The sequence below is a fragment of the Oryzias melastigma genome, unplaced genomic scaffold (assembly GCF_002922805.2).
Source record: "Oryzias melastigma strain HK-1 unplaced genomic scaffold, ASM292280v2 sc00240, whole genome shotgun sequence".
NCBI classification, from domain to species: Eukaryota; Metazoa; Chordata; class Actinopteri; order Beloniformes; family Adrianichthyidae; genus Oryzias; species Oryzias melastigma.
In genome coordinates this window covers 88,695-112,539 of record NW_023416887.1, presented here as the reverse complement: position 1 = coordinate 112,539, position 23,845 = coordinate 88,695, and the positions used below count along the sequence as shown (strand labels likewise).

Below are 23,845 nucleotides of genomic sequence, written 5' to 3'. Positions count from 1 at the left end.
AAAACATCTACCCTGTACCTGAAAAATTAGCTAAACTTCAAAATAGCCAAAAAATAGAAAAAAAAGCCAAAATTACCCAAAACAGATAGTATGTAAATATAAGCTAAACTCCAAAACAGTCTAAAAAAAATCTTAGTAAATGCCAAAATAATATAAAAAGTTAGCAGAATGCCAATTTTTAAAACTTGAAAACTATAACTTTTATATTAAAAGGGGAGGAATAAATCAACTTAAACCTTCAATGACTTTCAATATTCTATGCTCCATAAAAATATCGTTTTTTAAAATTATACAAGTTAGACATGAGCACAAGATAACATCGGGCCATTAATAACAATAAAATAAAATGATCTGGAGGACCGGATTGAATTACCCGAAGGGCCGCATCCGGCCCCCGGGCCTTGACTTTGACACATGTGATCTATGTTACATGTTTATTGAACATTTGTTCATGTCTATTTACTAAGCAATATCTTCTGTGTGTCCTGTGAAACGACGGGAGCTAACGATGCTAGCAACTGTTGCTAAGGACTCTACTGACGACCACATCCAACGACAATAGCAAACGCAAAGTTTTAAGCATAAAGCTGAAACATCCCAAAGGAAATATAAAGCTATCATCAAAGAAGCGTGGACATGCAGAAGATATGCTTAGTAGACACTGAACTTTCATAATAGGGTGGGGGCTGCAAACGGTCCACGGGCCACCAGTTTGAGACCCCTGTTAACAAGTTATTGTGAAAGTCCAACTTTTATGATGTTTCTGCAGGTGTGAGCAGTTTCAGAAAAGCAGAGGCATCCAGCTTGAACTCAGCTGTATGGTTGTGAAAATCTAAATACGACATTTTTTTTAAAAACTGACATTCACTTTCACCATCTCTGTGCGGTTCGACCCACTTCTGTCCAACGCTCATAACCAGAAACCAACGGAGCACTTTGATGACAACATGCTAACACTGACTGGTGTTGGAGCCGCTGCTGGTTTGTGCCGATGCTGCTGCTCTCAGTCTGAATCCAGGACGCAGCGTGTGGAATGTCAACACAGCCTTTCATCGGAACCGGAGTCATTCACACACCGACTGGCATTGATCTTGGTCGTAAACCAGACAGATGTCATGCACGCCTTTACTCAGAATGGAGGCGCCACTTTTCAGCTGCAGTCTTTGTCACCGCAGCCTCCACAGATCAAAACAGAATCACAAACCAGGACCATCACTGGAGGACATCTCCATCCGCTCTTTCTGATGGACTCTGGCCTGCTCTTCAGTCTCACCACCGGAGCATGAGTTCAGCTGAAGCTGGAATAGAAGCTGGCACAAAGGTTGGAGATGTTGTGACTGCCTCAGCAACACAAACGGCAGCTGAAGAGGCATTTAGACGATGATTGTTGTTCCTACGAATCATAGCAGCAGCAGACTGACCATCAGATCACAGGAGGGCGGCCACGATTAGTCGACTAATCAACGACTGATCAACTATTAAAATAGTCGACGACTGATTCAATAGTTGATTAGTCGTTACTTTATATTATATGGAGTCGGAGTGTAGTAAAGTTGAAAGTTATAATGTCATTCTGCTAGATTTATGGACTATTTTTTAGGCTATTTTGGAATTTGGCTAACATTTCAGCTACATGCTAGCTGTTTTGAGTAACTTAGGTTTCTTTGTCATTTTTTAGGCTAATTTGGCATCTAACTAATATTTTAGCTGGGTATCAGCTATAAGTTTCAGCCGTTTTAAGCTACTAGCTACAGTGATTTCAGCTATCACGTTCAGCGTTTTTAGCTATCAATTTCAACATCTTCAGCGGCCAAATTCAGCATTCACTCTAGCATTATCTCAGGTAATGCTATATGTCTAGTTTTTATTTAGTTTAAAGCTAATGATGGTTAAGATGCGTGCTCTACATCCACTTTGTGCACGAACCAATAATCGGTTCAATAATCGGAAAAAAATAATCGGTGGTTAGTCGGCTAGTAAAATAATCGTTTGTGGCAGCACTAGATCACACCAGAGGAACCTAAAGCTTTCAGGAAAACTGCAGGCAGCAGAAAAAGCAGGAGGTCGTCAGGATCCCCCCTATCATCACGCAGAACCCCCAAAGCCAACACAAACAACCATGGTCATCATCTGAACAAGCTCCTTCATGCTAACAATGCTAGTGTGCATGTGTGTGTGGATGAAGATGATCAGGTTAACTGTAGCGACATGCTAACAGAGCAGGCTAGCTGTGTGCAGACTGCAGCTAGGATAACACACACACACACACACACACACACACTGAGAGAAACGCAGCATGCATGGACATGCAAATGAGGTGGAGGACACCGCCATGTATGCACCCCCGTCACACACACCGCAGCATAGACTTTTCAAATTACAAAGACGCTTAATGAGAGCCAGAGATACTAACCGAGCATTTTGAGTGAGGAGGAGGAGAGCAGAGGAGAAGAGAGGAGAGGGGAGGGGAGGGGGGTTAGGAAGCCATGTCCTCCCTCAGCTGCAAACAGGAGGATGAGAAAGATGGAGAAGCTGCTAATCCTGATGCTGTTTGTTGGAAGGGCTGAGGACCTGTCTGCCTGTCCGTCTGTCTGTCTGCTAGCGGATGCTACAAAGCATCGCAGCCACGGCTCTCTCTCCCTCTCTCTCCCCCTCTGTCAGCAGTCACCCCTCCCCTGCAGTGAAGCTGCCCTACTTCCTCCCCTCATCTCCTTTCCACGCTCCTTGTGTCCTTGTTCAGCCCCTCCTCTGGTGGAACATGCATGCTCTGTGAGGAGTCCCACCGAGCCTTCCAGGGCCCGGCGTCCTCCACAACATCTTCCATGTCGGTGGAGCTGCTGCAGCCGTCAGATCACATCCACAAAGCAGAGAACGAGCTGGGTCAGATCAGACCCAGAAGCCAGAACGGGCCGTGGTTTCTACAGCAAACCCCCTCTGTTCAAGTCCAACAGGTTTGTCATGACCTTTGCCCCGTTACCTGGTGTCAGTGCTGTTGAGCGGGTCAGCCCTCAGGCTCCTGTGCCGGGACAGTTTGGGCTGGGAGCGGGTGCGCCGCAGAGACTGCTTCAGTCTGTGGGACAGAAAACCCTGAGGAGACGCAGAGGAAATGGAGATCAGGAAAACAGGTCACTGTCTGCTACAGAAACCCCACAGATCAGCATCCTGGAAGCAGACATTCACTCTGCTGCTTCCAGCTCTAGTTTTTTATTCTCTATAATGCACTTTGTCACCACAGAAATGATCTGAAGCTGTTTGATGACTCCTCTGACTTTGATTGGACTTTTTCTGAACTTAAACGTGACGTTGATCTGCTGGTTCCACAGTAATGTCCATGATAAAAGCTCCCTGCTCTCGTGAGGCTGTGCAGGAACAGATCTGACACCTGTCTCTGTTGTGATGTCACACCTCACCTGCAGGTGGAGCCCTTCAGCTGACAGCATCTGAGCTGCTGTTACCACGGAAACCACAGGCTGCTCTTGGGGGAGGGGTGTGTGTGTGTGTGTGTGTGTGGGGGGGGTCTCACTGTCACTCTGGTGGTGGGCGTGTCTGTGACGGGACCACTGGGCATGCTCTGTCTGCGCAGCCGCCTGTCTGCACCATCTGGAACACACCAAGTGCATCATGGGAGTATCTGTAGTTCTCAGCAGCGCTCGCTCTTCTGCTCACTGCGGTTGCTACCATGGCAACTGCTGGTGTCAGGCGTCGTCAAGACAACCTGCAGCAGGCAGCAGCTGTAGAGATGATACTTCATCAAATATCACAACCAGTAAATGTAGAGAAAGTTTATGTTTCGTTTGAATTTAACAATGTTTACAACTTTGAGTTTACAATTAATTCTTATCTCTTGTTTTTTCATATGGGGGTTTTCGTCATATGTTGTCAAATTCTGTTTAATGTCAATATATTCCTTTGTTTTCTTCAGAATTCAGAATTTTTCAAACCCACACATACATGCAAAGGTACACAAACATAAATATGCACAGGTATGCACACACAGGTAAACACAGACCCCTATACCAGCGGTGGGCAAAAAAAGGTTCTAAAATTTGACCAAAGGCCCGAACCAGGACCAGATTCATGGAGTATTTTGGTAATCCATCTCAGAAGAGAAATAAATACCATTAAATCTGGATGAAAACCTGGTTTAATTTTAATTAAAACTAATGTAAAACGTTGGGTTTTATTTTAAAACTGTGACTTTCGTTCTCATGTTATTATTTTTTTGTTCTTTTCCAGTTAGAATGTACAATACATACAATCTACTGATGAAGAACAGGAGTGGAATGAAGACAAAGTCTTATTAATCCGTACCCCACTCTCATTATTACATATAATACAACAGATGGCTAAATGAGTGGGCATAATCAAAATAAACACAAAATGATAACACGTAATAAAAACAAGAACACAATATTTACATCAGGCTGCATACAAATCAATCATTTTGTTTTTACATTTATACTTCAAACTAACAATACTTAAACATTTTTTCAGCTCATTTTCCAACTTATTCCATTTTTTAACCAAAGGAAGTAGTCATTTGTTTAAGTGTAGTTTTTACTTTAGGTACCTTAAAGTCATAATTTCTTCTACTATTTCCTTCATTTATAACAAAAATATTTTGTAAACTACATGGCAACATACATGTTTGGCCTTAAACATTAGCATGGGGTCTGCAGAGAACAGACATGCTTCAATTTAAGCATTCTTGACTTAAAACATAGTTTAGAAGTGTGTCGGGAGTCATATGCATTATTCGTAAGGATTTCTTTTTGCAAAATCATTAAAGGTTCTAGTTTTGATTCATAAGAATTTACCTCAGACTTCTAAACAATACGAAGCAAAACCATTTCTTTCTCCATAGTAGAAACTAAAGTTTTTCCCAGAAAAAAAAATGTTGTCTGCAAACAGAACAAATTGCAATATTTTGGACACATCACAATATCATTTATGCATAAAATAAAATACTTTGGTCCCATTACTGAGCCCTGTGGAACGCCACAATGTATTTTTTGGTGTTTTGATAAATGTCCTGCATATTCCACAGACGGCTGAAGGTTGTCTAAGTAACTCATCACCCATTGTAATGCAACACCTCTAATACCATGAGACTGAAGTTTGTCAAACAGAATGTTGTGATCAATCGTGTCAAAGTCCTTCCTTACTTTAATGAAAACATCAACTCTATGATTTTAGAGCCAATTGTAACAATAGGTCGAAGTTTTTCAGGGAAAACCATAAATTTAGAGAAATGATGTGTTCATGTGGCGTTTGAATAAAAAAAAAAAAAGATTCTCTGACTCGAAAAACACACATAAATGTACAAAAAAAGCATATCTTCCAACATAACAGAATGCAGGATAACTTTCTGCACCTCAACAAAGGTCATTGTATTTAATAGGCGTCATCTATGGGGAAACAATTACAGGGAAAAAAAACAAATACGCATTATCATTATAACTTATTCCCATTTGGCAGGTCAGATTGAATAGTTTATCAGGCTGTATTTGGCCCCCAGGCTGCAGTTCGCCCACCCCTGGATCATACCGGGATTTTCTTAATCCTTTCAGAGTAAATTATATCCATAAATATGATCATATTTGACCTTTGGCACACTGAAGAACACAGTATTTATGAAATATGAGTTACTCTTCTTCTAGCCAGAAGTAGGACGCCTCAACCTCTGAGGCTCCGCCTTCCACTCCTTTTGGGTCCCGCCCATTTTATGATATCCTCGGCAGCGTGTCTGCGTTTCTCCCACGAAAACAAACTTTTGCAAAGATGGATGTGCATACTGTGTGTCTGCCTTTAGTAGCCCTGACGTTCGCAGACAGCACATCTTTCCGTCTTTCCTCAACTATCCGTGTTCAAACCAGTCCTTCTAATTTGTCGCTCTCTTTTTCCACCAGGAAATAGTCTGCTCCATTTCTGCAGCGTCTTCCCAATGTCCCCAACATTCCTGGATACTTCAGGCTCCACCTTAAATGTGGTGCAGATTCCTCACCAGAATGTTAATTTGGCGTGTGCCACCGCATCAAGCTTACATGCTAAATCAAATGTGCATTCCTTGACCATCGCTGCTCTGGATTACAACACAAATAGCCCAGACAGATGGCGTCTGTACGACGGCCACTATTAGAGACATGTCTAAAGTAACAGACACCTGTTAGACCTGGCAGATATTGGAGACAGGAAACAATCAGAAGATATACGGTGTTGTAAATATAAAATAAACGTTTTTTGCTGATCATTGCTAGCTTCAGGGAGAAAGAGTGTGTTTGTGTTAGCCTGGCAGCACAGACTCATTCTGGAAGGGATTGTTCTCACTTTGTGTCATCAACATGTGAGAACCTGCTCATTTTCACGCAGGTCTTCAGAAGAACATGTGTGAGAACGGATCAAAATTCCGCTTTGGGTTTGTTTGTAGTGAGGAATGAGCATTAAGACACTTAAAGTAGATTTTGCATGGTACAGGCCCCCTTCAGTACACACACACAGATACACACAAACCCTCTGAAGCACAAGGACATGCACTCATACTTCTTACTGTGAACATAGTTTGTCTCAGCAGACAGACACGATCAGCCACTTTTGACACTCAGGAATAATAAATGTCAGGAAACAGCTCCCTCTGCTGGTAGAGGCTAGCAGGTGCAAGAAGTTAACTCCATGATATAAAACAACAAACGACTCAAACATGTTGCACCATGTGTCAAAGTCAAGGCCCCGGGGCCTGATGCGGCCCACTGGATAATCATATCCTCCAGATCATTTTATTTGATACTTTATCAATATTGTATTGTTATTAATGACCTGATGATATTTTGTACTCATTTCTAACTTGAATAAGTTTGACAAAATATATTTTTATGGAGAGTAAAATATTGAAAGTTATTTAATGTTTAAGTTGATTTATTCTAATATAATATTCCTGTCTTTTTATTATTCATATTTATGTTAAAAAGTTACAGTTTTATAGTTTTAAAAAATTGGCATTCTGATAGCTTTTTGGACTATTTTGGAATTTACTAAGTTTTTTGGGGGGCTGCTTTGAAGTTTAGCTAATATTTCAGCTACATGCTAGCTGTTTTGACAAACCTAAGTTTTTTTTTTTTTTTTTTACTGTTGGCATTTAGCTAATATTTTAGCTGGCTGTCAATTTCAGCATCTTCAGCTATCAACACTAGCATCTTCAACAGCCAAATTCAGCTTACAGCATTCACACTAGTATTATTACAGGTAATGCTATATATCTAGTTCATAATTATATTAAAACGTTTTGGTTTCAAAGTTTTAATGATTTAGTTTTAGTATGGCGAGATGTGCATGTGGGAGTGCTTGTGTGGTTGTGTGACAGGCTGGGATCTGTCCAGGGTGCAGCCCACCTTTGCCCAACAGTGGCAGGGACAGGCTCCAGCCTGGAATATAGTGGGTAACCTTTTAACACCAGCGTTTGTGTTCTTTGACTTACTGTAACTTTTCAACCATTTATACTATAATTCCATCAGATTCTGGGGGAGAAAAGCAGCTCGATGAACCGCTTCTGGGATGTTTGGAATGTTTCTCTGATTTCACACAGAATCAAGTTTTTGTAACTTCTGCTTGTGATGGGACTGCAGCCAAACAGAAAGCACTGCACTCTTTACTATGTGCTTAAAACATATGAAATTGTTTAATTAGTCTTGCATGAGTCAAATAAAGTGATGTGTCCACTTCTAATGAATTTGAGTTTAAATACTGATTAACTGAGAGCAAAGACATAAATTATTTAGGGACTTGGAAGTTAATGTTTGAGGGGTAAAATATTGAAAGTTATTTAAGGTTTAAGTTGATTTATTCTAGAATAATATTCCTGCTTTTGTATTATTCATAATTATGTTAAAAAGTTACAGTTTTAAATAAAAAAAATGGCATTCTTCTAGATTTTTGGACTATTTTGGCATTTACTAAGATTTTTTAAGCTATTTGGAAGTTTAGCTAATATTTCAGCTACATGCTGGCTGTTTTAGGTAATTTTAGCTATTTTTAAAAGTTTTTTTTGTTGGCTGTTTTGGAGTTAGGCTAATATTTACACACTAGCTGTTTTGACTAGTTTAGGCTTTTTAAGTTTTTTATGCTATTTTGAAGTTTAGCTATCTTTCACTACATGCTAGATGTTTTGGCTAATTTATTTTATTTTTTTTTATTTATTTATTTTGTTTTTCAGGCTAATTTAGCTTATATTTTAGCTGGCTATCAAAAAAAATAAAAAATAAAAATAAATAAATTAGCCAAAACATCTAGCATGTAGCTGAAATATTAGCTAAACTTCAAAACAGCCCAACAAAATCTTAGCAAATGCCAAACTAGTCCAAAAAGCTAGCAGAATGCCAATTTTGAAAACTTTAAAACTGTAACTTTTAAGCAAAATTATGAATAATAAAAAGGCAGGAATATCATTCCAGAATAAATCAACTTAAACCTTAAATAACTTTCAATATTTTACTCTAAATAAAAATATATTTTGTCAAAATTATACAAGCTAGAAATGAGAGCAAGATAACATCGGGTCATTAATAACAATAAAAGAAAATGATCTGGAGGGCCGGATCCGGCCCCTGGGCCTTGACTTTGACTCATGTGCTTAGAGTCACCAATTAACAAAAGAAGCATGTTTTTGGACCGTGGGAGGAAGCGCCTGGAGAAAACCCACACATGTGAGACAAGAGTGATTACCACTACACCACCATGCAGGTATGATGATCCAAATTGTCAATTTATTAAAAAAATATCTTTGCCAGAAAGACAGATTTCCCCTCACAGCTCTAAGCTGCTCCAAGCAGAACTTGAGCTGAGCTCTCCACGTCCAACTCTGCTGCTGGACACTTCAAGAGCCAAAACTGAATCTGAGGTGGACAGTGCATCATTTTAGAGTCCTGAACTGCAAAATCTTTAAAATCTGTGACGCAGAATCTTTGTAAAATGTAAGATTCTCTATTTGATTGTAGTTTAAACAGAAGAGCGACTGGACATGTCATCAATGGAGGGTTTAGATCAAAGCTGCTGGTCTGAAGCTCCAGGAACCAAACATCACCAGGACACGTTCATGACCACAAACTGTCTGGATTCCATCTGAAAGCCCAAAACTGACCCGTGACCCCGAGGCAGGTCATCTGGATGTCTGAATACATGCATGGTTGGCTGCTCACCAGTCTGTTTCACCATGGCGACCAACCTCCGCTGTAAGATTATGAGATTATTTTTGCGACATGTCAAGATTAAGCAGTGGTCTGATCTCTGCTGCGCCTGCAAACAAAGTCAGTCCAGTTTTCCTCTTACCGTCCTCAAAGTCTGCATCCATGGTGCATCCAAATGTCCCCGTCTGTCTGTCTCTCTAAATGTCTGCCTGTCCCTCCAGCTCTGCCACTTCTTCTGAAAGTCTCAGCTACTTTTCCTCACCTTTGTGGGCGGGGTGATGCGGGGCCGAGGTCACGTGGAGGGTGTATCTTAGCAACCACACAGTACAAGTCTCCGCCCTCTCAGCCAGCAGCAGAGGATGAACCTGAAGAAGAAGATGAGGAGGAGGAGGATCAGAGTCTGAAGGAGGAGATTGGATCTGCATGTTTTCCATTTTTCTGACAGATTTAAGAAAGGACAAAAACACTTCAGCTTCTGCTTTGATGTGCAGACCTCCCCGAGGATCACTGTTGTTCCATCATCACAGTCAACACACACAGTTCAACACACCTCCAGGTCGTCCAGCATCAGCAGCTGGGAGTTCGTCAGGATGCAGAACATCTTGGTCCAAATGTCCGGCTCCGCCTTCCGTCCACAGGACAGCCAATGGATGGAGGCGCTCTTCAACTCTGTGACAAAGGAGCGTCACAGCAGTGTGATCGCAGACAGCTGCTAAACACACTAAACCTTTTGGCCAAAACTTTAATCGTAATAGGAAAGCACATCACACTTAGTATTCGTGGTTTGACCTTTACTAACATCCTGTTAGGCCTTGTCTCATGGTGACCGTGACCGTCTGTCCTGGTCCTTCAGATCTGCACTGACGAGCATAAAAGCTGAAGAATCCAAGACGGTTTCTTCTTTGCTGTCTGATCCAAGTACTTATCTTCTGTGTTTGGATTTGATCAACATTCTGGTTGTTTTACTAATAAATCTGATTGACTTACAACTTAAAACACTCATAAACGACTTGTTCCACATATGCTTGCTCAAATAAAAGTGATGATCATGTCTTTCACTGTAAATGTCGGCCAACTTTGACGTGTGCAACAATAAGGTCGTTACTCTTGGATGTAGTCTACAGTTCTTTTTTCGTAGATAGCACCCGTTTGATAGCGGAACGAGGTAAAATATAGAGACAATGTTGGTTTAATTTGTGTACTTCTTGAAGTGAATGTAAATTGTTTATTCTAATTTACAGAAATATGTTTGACAGTTCTTTAATTTGTGACGCACATCACACCCGATACACAATGTTAACGGACGGACTTTTTGTATATTGAGAAAAACTTTGTTCTAAGTGAAACTAATAATTTCTTTGCTGTGTTGTTTAGTTTTCACAGTGCATGAGTACTTTAGATGGCTGCATCAAAGAGACCAATAAACTACGCTCTCGTTTGACCCTCGAAGCATCTCGTTTATGACCACAAAGGGGCCGGTACATTCAGTGAGATTTAAATGTTTTAATCGACGCTGTTAAACCTGCAGTGTTCCTGCTCAAAAGTGACCACATGCAAAAGAAGATATCCAGACTCACTCAAATGATCCCAAAGAAACACCAACCAGTCAGATAAACAGGAGAACTAACTGACTGACTGATCGACTGACTGACTGACTGACTGACTAACAGCCCAAAATAGTTAACATAAATAACTGAGTAAGTAACCAAAAAATAGTTAACTAACCAACTAACTGACTAGCTAACTAACAAACCAAAAAATAGTTAACCCAACAAACTAACTAACTAACTACTAAAAAATGAACAAACTAACCAACTCAATAAACCAAGAGTAAACTAACTAACTAACTGACTGACTAACAACCCAAAATATTTACCTTAACCTAAAAAACTGACAAAGTTACCAAAAAATAATTAACTGACCAAGTTACTGCTAGCTAACTTACAAACCAAAAAGAGTTAACCCTACTAACCAACTGACTGACTCACTACCTGACTCACTCACTTACTCCAAAATAGTAAACTAACTAACTAACTAACTAACTAACTAACTAACTAACTAACTAACTAACTAACGCAAAACTGTGCAACGCCTAACTTAACTTAAATAACTGACTAAGTAACAAAAAATAGTTAACTAACCAACTATTTGACTAGCTAACAAACAAACAAACCCAAAAGAATTAAACCAAACCAATCAATTTAACTAACTATCTAACTAACTAACTAACAAACTAACTAAATAAATAAATAAATAACCCAAACAAGTTAACTAACTTATCAACTAATTAACTAACTAATTTACCATATAAAACAAACTACATAAGAAATAAGTAACTAATGTAACTAGTTACCCTACTAATTTAAATAATAGCTCACTAATTAACGTAATCAAGTTAAACTACTAGATACATTTAAAGTAACAAACTCTACTAACTATCAAAACAACTAACTTACTAACTAAACCTACTGACTGAACCAACTAACCATATAACTAAACCAAACAAAGAACTAACTAACTAACTAGACCTAACTTCTCTCTAGGGTTCACGGTTTCATCCATGTTTGTGTCTCTCCCTCGCTAAACAAGCTCCTGGTTAACGTTTTCCCAGACAGACAGGTGATGGACAGGTGTTCGTCATGTCAACCTCTCTCTTTCCCTCCCAGACTAACCAGTGTCTCGTCCTCACACAGACCCCACGTTCTGCTATAGCTTGATGTTTCCCTTTCACTCCTTTCTCTCTGAGCATAACCAGCAGACCAACTAGCAGTTCTGTTGAAGAAGAGCTGGTCCAGTTTGTTGGACACAAAGAAGAGGACACTGACAGGAGAGGACAGTAGAAACAGACGGCTCAATGTAGTCGAGAACACCCAAGTCATGGGAAGGAGAGGAACTTTTAGTTAAGGTTTTATGTATATTTATCCCAACTCATTTTTAGCCTCATACTTTTCTAGATAGCGTTTTTCCACAGGTATGTATATTTTCCTGAAAGGGTTTCTATTATACAGACTGACAAAGCTTCAAACCTTCATCCTTTTGTTGTCGCATCAGTTTAAACTTTAAAAGTCCAGGATGAATGAAAATCACAGACTTATTGTCAATCACTTTGCAACCGTTAACACGATCAATGTAATTCTAGTAGATTGTGAAGGAGAAAAGTGCCGCTTTTCTCCTTCACAATCTACTAGAATTACATTGATCATGTTAATAATTAAAAAATGACAGTAAGTTTAACAGCATAAACACTGGAGCTCCGGTGTTAAAGGCCTAACTTAACATAAATTCTGCTGTACTTTTCATAAAACTGGTTTATGTGGTCTAGAATATTGTTCCAGACATTTCTCAGTTTAAACATGTCTTACCGATCACATTCATCCAGCCCAGGTGCTGACACCTGGACAGGTGTTTAACCAGCTGCTCCATGGGGACAGGAGGTCCTGAGGAACCCGAGGGGGAGACACACGTCTCACCTGCAGGTGCAGCAGGAGGAGCGGGGAAAAGACAAAGAATAGCAACAACACCTAGGAGGACACCTTCCTGGTGAGCAGACAGGTGGCGGGACAACAGCAGCATGTGTCAAAGTCGAGGCCCGGGGGCCGGATCCGGCCCTCCAGATCATTGTATTTTATTGCTATTAATGACCCGATTGTGCTCATTTCTAACTTGTATAATTTTGACAAAATATATTTTTTATGGAGAGTAAAATATTGAAAGTTATTTAAGGTTTAAGTTGATTTACTCTGGAATAATATTCCTGAATTTTTATTATTCATAATTATGTTAAAAAGTTATAGTTTTAAAGTTTTAAAAATTGGCATTCTGCAGCTTTTTGGACTATTTTGGCATTTACTAAGATTTTTAAGACTATTTTGAAGTTTAGCTATTATTTCAGCTACATGCTAGCTGGTTTGGCTAATTTAGGCTTTTTAAATGTTTTTAGGTTGTTTTGGATTTAGCTAATATTTTAGCTACATGCTAGCTATTTCGGCTATATTAGGCCCTTTTTTTGTTTTGTAGGCTGTTTTGAAGTTTAGCTAATATTTCATCTACATGCTAACTGTTTTGTCTATTTTTCAGCTATTTTCACCAACCTCAGTTTTCTCTCTTTTTTTAGGCTAATTTGGGATTTAGCTAATAGTTTAGCTGGCTATCAACTTCAGCATTTTCAGCTATCAGCTTCAGGGATTTCAGCTATCAATTTCATCATCTTCAGCTATCAGCACTAGCATCTTCAGCGGTCAAATTCAGCTTACAGCATTCACACTAGCATTATCACAGGTAATGCTATCTATCTAGTTCATTATTATGTTAAAAAGTTACGGATTTAAAGTTTTATAAATGTAGTTTTAGAGTGTTCAATAAATGTTTATCCTGTTCGTCCCGCAACCTGAGGTGTTTTTTGGCCTCCTTTGCGATTGAGTTTGACACCCGATCTACACAATGTCTAGTTGCTGATCATGCAGCTGTCAGAGAGCCTGCACATGCTGAAACACACTCGAGCTTTCTGCTGAGCCCCAGCACTCAGAGCTCATGCTGGACTCTGTTAACTCACTGCGTTTCGGCTGCGTGGATCTCACATTCTCTGCAGGTGTCCGTCTGTCTGCGCAGACCCTCCGTGTGGCAGGAACACACATGAGTTCTGACTCTTCTTCCTCTTTATGTGCCGTTTAACACCTTAATGGGATTAACAGATTATCACCTGTTGCACTCTCACTGACTCACACACACACGTCTTGTATTTTCCAGGACCTACACCCCCTGGCCTCTGAGGCCAGACCTGGACCCTAAAAGTAGGTCCAGACCCTCTGAAGTCTTCAGTCTGGCCTAGAGCAGACTCTTCCTCACAGAAACTCAGACACAGAGAGGTCAAAGGTCAGGATCTTTTTTTATTCTAAAAAGCTGGTGGGTCAGCTGCTCCTACAAAAGATAAACATGCAGTCACGTGATCACAACAACCATTCAAACAGGCCAATGGGAGAAGAGCAGGGTTACCATGGCAGCGGGGGGAGCTGCAGCATTAAAGTGACACAGTGAAAGTTTAAGGTCTCAAAGACTGTTAGCACTGTTAGCACTTCTCATTTAAAACAAAGGGCTGTGTTAGCTTTGAGCTAACCTTCTGGCTGATTATCTGTGGGGGACCTTGCTGGTGTTTGCATAGATGTGGTTGTGTGTGCAGTGCAGGAGGCTGGAGTGGCGACAGACTGTTGTGGCCCGATGACCCTGACGTCCTCTGTGAACACGTCGACTCTGGCGCCACGGCCAAACATGTGACATGGTGCTCTCTGTTCAAACGTAACAGAACCGAACCAGGAGGTCCAGAACAGGAGAGCGAATGCAAATGCACTGAGGGCGGGTGGCTCAGTTTGCTGTTTGACAGCTTGGGGGTGGGGGGTGGGGTGCAACACAAGCAACAATACGAGCGACAGTTTAACACAAACGGCTCCTCAAAGCGAACAGAGCAGAACTTCAATAACACTCAGAACGAGCTTCACTTCAGACTGCGTCTTTGGCTGAGCGACGGTTCCACTAAATACTGTTTTCACAGGTTTGAGAGCAGCTTTGATGCCGTCTACATCCACATCAGCCCAACAGCCACAGGAATGAGGGTCAGTCACAGAGACAGCGGGATGGGGGCGATAAGTGCTCACTTCTGCAGCAAAACTTCTTTGTCAAGCTGAGATTTGCTGCGTTTGAGTTAGACCAATAGAAAAGCAGAGATGCACAGACAGCTGTCGGGCTGGTGAGGACGCAGAGGAACCAAAGGCTCAAACAGAGCCTATATGAGGTGACTGGTCAAAGTCCTAAAAGGGAGTAGTTCCCTCCCACTCCAGAAGGTACTGGACCGTCCCCTGAGGAGTGACACGGCGAGCCAGCACCTGGTACCTCTCCCCACTGCTCAGCCGGCCAAAGTACGAGGAGATGGAGGAATGGAGGAGGGAGGAGTCTGACGGGATGTGGGCGGGGTCTGACAGAAAGTGTGGCAGCTCCGTGTTCAGACGGGCGTCGGGAGCAGCAGCTTGCTCCTCGGCGGTCTCGGCGGGCTCCTCGTCCGCCTCACTGCGATTGGCCCATTGGCTGTAGCTGTTGCTAGGTAACTTTCTCTTCTTGCTGCCCACTCGTCTCCTGAGAGCACAGAGGTGAATCAGGGGCTTTCTCCGTCAGGTCGGAGAGCTTTCATGAACCGAGCTTACTTGAGGCGGTAGGAGGCACTGGTGGTGGCAGAGCCGGAGGTGGATGCGTCAGTGGAATCCTGATCAACGCTGACGGTTCTGTTGGAGCTGCTGGAGAAGAGCAGCAGCATCACACATGTGGCCTGAACTCAGGGACTGTCACCTGACTCTCCACCAAACTCACCTCTTCAGGCTCTGGAGCTCATCCAAGGTGAAATCAAAGATGTTGGCCATGTGGTGGTTGGAAGTCCAGCTGCAGGACAACTCGCTCTGCAAAAAGTCAGGAGGGAACGGCAACATAAAGCGTAAAGACTCTCCTTTGAAAGCCCCGAGGACAATTTATTTTTATTAAAAAAAACACTCCCAGTAGTGTTTTAATTATGATTATGAAGGTTTTAACCAAAACCCCAACAACCCAAATGTCTTAAAAATACATTTTTCATGTTGATCTGAAACCTCTGTTTCCAAAATCTCCTCTGAGGGGGCGTGGCTTTTGATGCTTCGCCTCTGATTCTGATAGCTCTGTGTCTCTCTAGCATAAATCTTCACGGCTGCTACATAAAAACATCCATCAATCTGGGTAATGTCCAGCCGTATGGTTCTGATCCGGATGTCAGCTGGACGAGGAAGTGAAGATCTTCATGGACAGAACTTCCTCCAAAATCCTGATTCTTTCTCCTTCCAGTTCACCAAAGACTCTTTTAGCTAATTCTCCAATGTTTATTGACTGTGATCAATACATTCAATCATTGGTTTCTCAGAGTTCTTGATAAAATAATCAAAGCTAACATCAAAATGCTCTTTCATTGATTTACAATCCTTTCCAACTGCGGTCAAATGAGCCGCCGTTCACATTTCCGTGGTCACATCAAGAAGCTCCGTGGAGTCTGGTGGAGATTTTCCAGCGTTCTCAGTCCTGCTACCGTAAGTATTGGATGAAACTCACACCAAAAATCCAGTGATGCTGATTTGACCACAGAAATGTGAACGGCGGCTCATTTGACTGCAGTCAATGTGAAGATACCATCTTCTCTTCTCCAGAACCTGAACTAGACACTAGGAACAGATGAGGGTTTAGTGCATGTGCAGCAGAGCTGTTGATGGAAAGAAGATCATTCATTCAAACAGAGTCTGTCCAAGACAGTTTGATCGATTTAAAAAATGATTTCTTATTACATTTTTTCATTTTTATAAGAAAAATACCACACAGACATGTTAAAAACTCAAACATGATTTTCATCAGAGGGGGACTTCATTCAGAGGGGCGGCTTACATTAGGAATAGCATCCTCCAGAAGCCACTTGGATTTTCTCTTCTTTCTCTCAGCTGAACTACTAAAGCAAAAACACAAAATCACATGTGAGTCATGGAAACAACAGTCTGAAGAAACATGCCTCAGCTCAGTTAAAAAAAACTACCTGACTGAGGTCTTCTTCTGGGTCCGCCCCCCATCATGCAGAGCACGCTCAGGTAAAAGTTTGGAGGGGGGGTTGGGCGGGACTCGGGTCCTCAAACGAAAGATGCACTTCCTCTTCTTGATTTCCTTCCCACACAGAAACCTGGGCGCACACATGCAGATGGTTACTAGCTCAGCAAACACTCACAGATGAACGCTCGGGAGATCGGGACCTACTTGCTCTTGTACTTATTGAGAGCATCCAGCAGGTGCTGCCCCCTGTCTGCAGGAGGAGTGTTAGATAGCTAAAGAAATAAGAAGACGTCAAAGCAGGATCACATTGGAACAGGGGTCCCCAAACGTTTTCTAATGAGGGCCACATAACTGTTTCCTTCTCTGATGTGGGGCTGGTTTGAAGACTACCAGAAAAAAGTGTAACAATCACCAGAAAGTCACACATAGCCAAATTTTAAACAATTCATTATTTTAATTTAATATTTTTTATAGAAAAAATAATGCTGTATATATAGCATTACCTGTGATTCAAAGGATTCAAAGGATTTATAATGTCAGACCAGTGGACAAATGAATGTCACTGGGAGAGATTGGATTATGCTAGTGTGAATGCTGTAAGGTGAATTTGGTCACTGAAGATGCTGAAATTGATAGCTGAAAACACTGAAGCTAATAGCTGAAAACCTTGAAGCTGATGGGTTGCTAAAATATTAGCTAAATGCCAAAATAGCCAAAAAAAAACTGTTAAAATGTCCAATTTAGCCAAAACAGCTAGCTGAAATATTAGCTAAACTCCAAATCAGAAAAAAAAAGAGGAGAAAATGCCAATGCCATGTTGGCATGTAGCTGAAATATGAGCTAAATGCCAAATTTGCCATAAAAACTGGTAAAACGTGTAATTTAGCCAAAACACCTAGCATAAAGCAAAGATATTATTTAAACTCGAATTTAGCCTAAAAAACAGAAAAAAATCCTAAATTAGCCAAAACAGCTACCGTGTACCTGAAATAGTGGCTAAACACAAAAGTAGCCTTAAAAAATGAAAAAAGCCTAAATTATATTAGCTAAACCCAAAAATAGCCTTGAAATCCTTAGTAACACCTGAAAAAGCTAGCTTTAACAAAAGAGCTGAATATTTTAATAGCTGAATGAGCTGTAGACCTCCAAAAGAACGTACAGAAGAAAAATAATAATAAAGAAATAAATAAAAAGTGAATCACTATAGTGATAAATATCTATCCTCTCCATCATAGAGGGTGGAAGAAAAACTCATGTCCTATGTGGTTTTTGATCAGCGTTTCTGATAGTGTGTGGGGGGTGAGCTAAATGTGGAGGTGGGCCTGATCCGGCCCGCGGGCCGTAGTTTGGGGACCCCTGCATTAGAACATTGTGGCTCTGTCCAGCACAGTTTTACCTTTCCAAGCTGTAAGTGGTCCCAGTTGGTTGATACGAAGGCCAGAATCTCATCGAGCTCAAAGTACTTCTTCTTGCTGCTGACTGACAGGTTGTAGAGAACCAGGTGAACCACATCCACCCACCTGAGGGGCAAACGGCGGATGTACTCGCAGCCTTTGTTACACACCGCACACAGGAAGAGGTAGAACCTGGACGGCAGAACAACAGAGCCTTAGTGTGAACACAGAGGAGGACTGAGCGGGAGGGAGGAGCCAAGGTCACCTGTCTCCAAACATCATGGACTCCTGAAGACACTGAGTACAGGCCTCATGGAACCACTGCTGACACCTGAAGCACTGCAGCATCTTCAGGTACCACCTGCACACACACACACACACCGGTTAGACAACACCTGGGACTCAGAACACGCCCGACTCTTGGGGTCAGCCTTACTCTCCGGGGCCTCCACAGTAACAGTAACACTGCTGCTGATTGGTTCGGTGCTGAGAGTCCCAGTCCAAAGACTCCAGGTTGTAGGACAGGACCTGCTTCATGGCACACAGAGCTTTGGCTATCGGCCCCTTCTTCAGAGCGCCCCCTTTCTGTGTGGAGGACAGGGAGCGGGTCAGGGAAAGAGGTGGATTGTGGGAACGTGCCGATGCAGCACAAAGACGAGTTGTTACCCGAACAGCCAGAGCAAAGACACAACGTCTGCAGAACCAAGGGCTCAGGGTGCTGCCCTCTACTGGAGGAGTATGACACAGCTGGTGGAAGCCTGACGAACACAGAGACGGTTGACTCTACGATCAGCAGGAGCAGCACATGTCGCAGTCTCTCAAATGACCACGAGAAGCAGCTTCATTAAAGCGAGCGATCTCCCATCGACTCCCAAGTCAGAATAATGATGTGCAGCAGTTAAGTCAGGTGTGTTCACCTGCACAGACTTACACTGATGTTGTGCACAGAGACCTACTCAAGCGTTAGGTACGATGAGTTATCAGAACACGCCCCCTTCCTCAGATCCAACACACTCCCCTGACCTCTGCAGTGAGCTCAAACGACGCCACACTCACCGATGCCGCACTTCCCACAAATCAGGATGTGGTTGTTGACCTTGGGCTGGCCGTCGGGGTCTGGCTCCGCCTTGTGACACACAGAGCAGCGAGGCTCCTCCCCCGGCACTCCGGCTGAAATGTGATCAGGCAGAAGCATGTGATCTTATTTTTAAAATAAATTACCGAAGTTAAGCAGCTGAATATTATAGGAGGGTTGACTAATTTGTCAATATGTACTCCTTTACCTTCAAAAGGAAAACGATATAAATGCTGATTTTCACGATAGGTTTAATAAAGCATCAGTTCAGAGAGAAAGATCACCTATTAAAGCTTGTTTTTGTCCAGATGATAAAGAAAATATATGTTTTAAAGAAGCCTGCACAGTGAAACAGAACATTTGGGCTGTGTGACTGGAACTTCTTTTTAGGTGCGGTTTATCACCGTGGTTTATCAATTTTTAATCCACACCCAGCAGCCAATCAGAATCGAGTATTCAGCCGGACCGTGGTATAACAACCATTAAGACAGTGGAGCTCCATGAGGAACTTGATGTTTCCTTTGCATCTTCCAGGACACCTGAGAGCGACGCTACTGCCTCACACCACACTGGAGTACACATTCATTTGACAGTTCAAACAATACCTATCATTTACAGAAATAATTCAACTGAATGGATGCTCCAGCAACAGAGAGTCAAGTGATTCTTAATGTATGTCCAAAGTTTGGCCCCTGGGCCAAATGTGGCACACATTTAAATGTGCACTGGCCCCCAGGCTCCTGTCATAACATCAGTCATGTGGCCCCCAGCACTACGGTTTCTTGATTGTGATTGCTACTGAGCCTTGGGGGCCAAACTAGAAGGACCGCTTTGTTTCTATCATCCAAACCACAATGGTTTGTACTTCTGAATCAGAAACTATGTGGGCATTTTCTTGTTAGTTTCCTACTGACACACTTAGAAATGTGCGGTGATCATTTAATGATGAAGGAGAACACTCAAAGCAGCAGCTACTGCTTCAAGCATCTGCCTGTTCTTCTCACCATGCTGGATGTCTTTCCAGAGGACCCAGAACTTCGAGTTGTCCTCAAATGTGACAAAGCAGCTTTGTCTGGGGGGGCTCACCTGTCAACCAATCAGAAGGTGAGATGTTGAAAGCAGGCAGTACCAACCATAGACAGTACATAGAGCACATGTGTCAAAGTCAAGGCTCGGGGGCCGGATCCGGCCCTCTGGGTGATTCTATCCGACCCTCCAGATCATTTTTATTGTTATATGTTATCTTGCGTTCATTTCTAACAAGTATAATTCTGACACAATATATTTTTAAGAAGAGTAAATTTTACTCAGGAATAATATTCCTGCCTTTTTATTATTCATATTTATTTTTAAAAGTTATGGTTTTAAAGTTTTTAAAATTGGCATTATACTAGCTTTTTGGACTATTATGCCATTTACCAAGATTTTTTAGGCTATTTTGGATTTTAGCTAATATTTCAGCTACATGCTAGCTGAAATATTAGCTAAACTCCAATTTGGCTAAATTAAGGCTTTTACGCCGTTTTGGAGTTTAGCTAATATTTCAGCGACATGCTAGCTGTTTGGGCTAATTTAGGATGTTCTTATTGAGTTTTTAGGCTATTTTGAAGTTTAGATATTTTTTTCAGCTGCATGCTAGCTGTTTTGACTAACCTGAGTTTTTTTTGTTTGGTTTGTTTTTAAGGCTAATTTCTAATTTCGTATTTAACTAATATTTTAGCTGGCTATCAGCTTCAGCTATTACATTCAGTGATTATAGCTATTAACTTCAGCTGTTTCATCTATCAGTTTCAGCGTTTTTATCTATCGATTTCAGCATCTTCATCTATCAGCACTAGCATCTTCAGTGGCCAATTTCAGCTTACAGCATTCACACTACCATTATCACAGGTAATGCTATATATCTAGTTCATAATTATGTTAAAAAGTTACAGTTTTAGTTTTAATAATGTAGTTTTAGAGTGTTTAATAAATGTTTATCCTGTTCAGCCCGCGACCTAAGGTGTGATTTGGATTTTAGCCCCTTGTCTGATTGAGTTTGACACCTCTGACAGAAAAAACTGGACTGATCATCCCCTCCCCCCTCGCATTTCAAACAGGAGGGACCCTCTGGTCCCAGAAATTCATAGACCTCTAATGAAAAATAAACATCTACTACATAATTACTCAGTCATTCTGTTGGTCAGAATAACCCTTCTTGCTCTGGTGGCTCATTTTGACATGTTCTTGCCATAGTTTTTCTCATGATAAAGGTCTTTTATCGATCGTTATTCAAGTTCAATCAGATGCCTCAATAAGAGGTATGCTGTGCCTGCTGTCCGCACCTCAAACGTTTAATTGGCAGATTCTTGGATAAATCACTGCTTGCTAACATCACTTGGTCCTAAAGTGGCAAAATCAGGTAAAAGATGTTCCGTGGAAAAATGGCAACTGAATTGACTTAGAACCTGAGGTAACAGGATTCTTTTGTACATCCCTATTCATGTCAATGGTAGCAGTGTTCACACAGCAAACAGGTCTGGTTCACTTGACTGTATAAATGGAAGTGGACTGAGCGAGTCAGGCGTCTCTCATAGAATTTGTCTTACTTTTGGCTCCAACCAAATGAAGTCGATTCAGTCGCCATTTTTCCGCAATACGTCCATTGCTATGTTGGAACCAGACGTCCTCAGTGAGCTGTGATTGGTCCGTGTGTCTACATTTCTATGACAACTCTCTCTCCAGTCAGGAGTGAGCATGTTAGAAGGCCACACCCCTTCCATCTGTCAATCAAACGCTTTGAACTCAAGGCCACCTACTTTAACTGAGGTCTGTGATTGGTCAGTTTACAACTTGAATAACTTGGACTACAGCAAAATATGAAAAAATAGGATTATCAAGGGGATGCTAAGAACAATGTATCAGAGTCAGCTGTTCATTTCTCTGTAGCAGTTTTTGGGATTTGGGCTTTTATGGAAGCAGCTGGTACCTCCTGTTTGGAAGGGGGTCACTCAGTCCAGTTCTCAAATACAGCCAATGGTCTGGCTGCAGGTAAACCTTACCCTCTGTATCTTTCCTAGGTAGTATAGTCCATCTGACCAATGGCAAAGCACAAACTGGCCCACACTCAGACTGGACTCCGCCCCCTCAACCTCTGGCAGAGTCCCGCTCTGGCTTCCCTCGCCCCCCGGAGACACCTGAGGCTCCAGACCACAGAAGGCTTCGATCAGGTCCTCAAACATCCTGCAGAGACGGGGGGACAGAGGGAGGGATGAGCAGACAGGGAGAGGCGCTGGTTCAGAACAGAAACAGACAGTTTGTGGCTGTGATTCATTCCTGAACTGATCGTGGGGTTTTGACACCACAGAGCATGCGCACTGCATCCCCCCATCGAGTTTCTTTACCTGACCTAAAACCGCGTCAACTACCACGCGCACATCCGTGACAGCTCACACTAACGGAAACTCGAGGAACGTGCACACGAGTCATTATCACTATATTTTTAAAAAGCTTTAGCAGTAACAGAACCGGTTCTGCACAGACATTCACACTGACAGCAGGCAGTTCTCATGCAGGCTGACCCGGGCGGGCCTGACCCGCTAAAGGAGCAGACGCGGGTCGGGAGGCAGAGCATCCTCTCACCTCCTCTCAGGCGGATCCAATCACGCCCTTCTCTCGGTCCTCTGGAGCTCGGAGCCCTTCTCGGTCCGGTAACAGGCCGGCGGGAGCCGCAGGCAGACAGACGGGGGTATCGAGCCAGTGGAGCCGCAGCAGAGTCCCGCCGTCTGTCCTCTCCTCCTTCTCGTCAACTCTCCTCTCCCTCTGCCTCTGTTTGGCGGCTCCGAGCTTCAAACTCTCGCCGGCGCCATTTTTTTCGCTTTCCCGCGAATCAGAGGATGTGTTTTTTTAGTAGCGTCATATGCGTGATGTCGTCATGACGCTGCCGCGCGGCTTCTGCTGCTATCTAACCAAAAATGAGAATACTTCAAGTATATTTTTATAAAATATACTTAAGTATAGAAAAGTGAATTTCCACAAGAAGTACACCACTGGAAGTTAGCTAACAAGTATACTTACTGTGACTAAATTGGCCCATTTTTAGTTCATAAAAGTATGCTTAAAATCCTTAAAGTAACATTTCTGATATGCTATTATTTTACTGGCATTAAACATTAAGTTTACTCTAAGTTTATTAAAGTTTACTTAAAGTAGCTTTTCTGGTGCACTGTTAGTTCACTGACGATAAACTTCAAGTTTACTTTAAGTTTAAGAAAGTACGCTGTAAAGCAGGAGTGTCAAACTCAATCGCACAAGGGGCCAAAATCCAAAATACACCTTAGGTTGCAGACTGAACAGGAGAAACATTTATTTAACAATCTAAAAGGTCATTTTTAAAACTTTAAAACTGTAACTTTTTAACATAATAATAAACTAGATATATAGCATTACCTGTGATAATGCTAGTGTGAATGCTGTAAGATGAATTTGGCTGCTGAAAAATGCTAGTGCTGATTAGCCAAAGATGCTGAAATTGATAGCTAAAAATTCTGAAGCTGATTACCATATTAGCAAAATGCCTAACTAGCCTGAAAAAAAAAAACTTAGATTAGCCAAAACTGAGA

The 23,845-nt window shown here is 41.9% G+C and overlaps 2 protein-coding genes across 4 annotated transcripts in view; both read right to left on the bottom strand.

The window, feature by feature from the left end:
• The window catches only part of LOC112141381 (disabled homolog 2-interacting protein), a 31,749-nt gene extending 19,114 nt beyond the window's left edge, over window positions 1–12,635 (bottom strand). Inside the window, exons 1-5 of the mRNA XM_024264506.2 lie at window positions 12,539–12,635; window positions 9,727–9,845; window positions 9,439–9,541; window positions 3,524–3,600; window positions 2,978–3,087 (exon numbers count right to left, since the gene is read on the bottom strand). Of these exons, the coding sequence (XP_024120274.2) occupies window positions 2,978–3,087; window positions 3,524–3,600; window positions 9,439–9,541; window positions 9,727–9,845; window positions 12,539–12,599 (470 nt within the window). The 5' untranslated portion in view covers window positions 12,600–12,635. The remainder of the gene's footprint in view (window positions 1–2,977; window positions 3,088–3,523; window positions 3,601–9,438; window positions 9,542–9,726; window positions 9,846–12,538) is intronic.
• Window positions 12,636–14,042: 1,407 nt separating this feature from the next.
• On the bottom strand, window positions 14,043–23,136 carry phf19 (PHD finger protein 19). 3 transcript variants are annotated; one of them, XM_024264508.2, is made up of 14 exons: window positions 22,866–23,136; window positions 22,286–22,466; window positions 20,249–20,330; window positions 19,226–19,339; window positions 18,836–18,927; window positions 18,606–18,754; window positions 18,435–18,530; window positions 18,172–18,361; window positions 16,980–17,047; window positions 16,765–16,905; window positions 16,620–16,680; window positions 15,531–15,616; window positions 15,368–15,457; window positions 14,043–15,299 (listed from the first exon to the last, which is right to left on the bottom strand). In XM_024264508.2, the coding sequence occupies exons 2-14, from the start codon at window positions 22,463–22,465 to the stop codon at window positions 14,978–14,980; spliced, it is 1,671 nt and encodes a 556-aa protein (XP_024120276.1). In that variant the 5' UTR covers window position 22,466; window positions 22,866–23,136; the 3' UTR covers window positions 14,043–14,977. The 3 variants fall into 3 exon arrangements, with proteins under 3 accessions (XP_024120276.1, XP_024120277.1, XP_024120278.1); XM_024264509.2 differs by having other exon boundaries at window positions 15,368–15,454; XM_024264510.2 differs by having other exon boundaries at window positions 16,620–16,677.
• Between the last annotated feature and the right edge of the window lie 709 nt (window positions 23,137–23,845).

Coding starts and splice junctions, on each gene's coding strand:
- phf19 (XM_024264508.2), bottom strand. CDS start 22,465: ATGTTTGAGGACCTGATCGAAGCCTTCTGTGGTCTGGAGCCTCAGGTG. Junction 18,531..18,605: donor TACTGTGGAGGCCCCGGAGA/GTAAGGCTGACC, acceptor GTGTGTGTGCAG/GTGGTACCTGAAGATGCTGC. Junction 15,617..16,619: donor TGGAGGATGCTATTCCTAAT/GTAAGCCGCCCC, acceptor GACTTTTTGCAG/AGCGAGTTGTCCTGCAGCTG.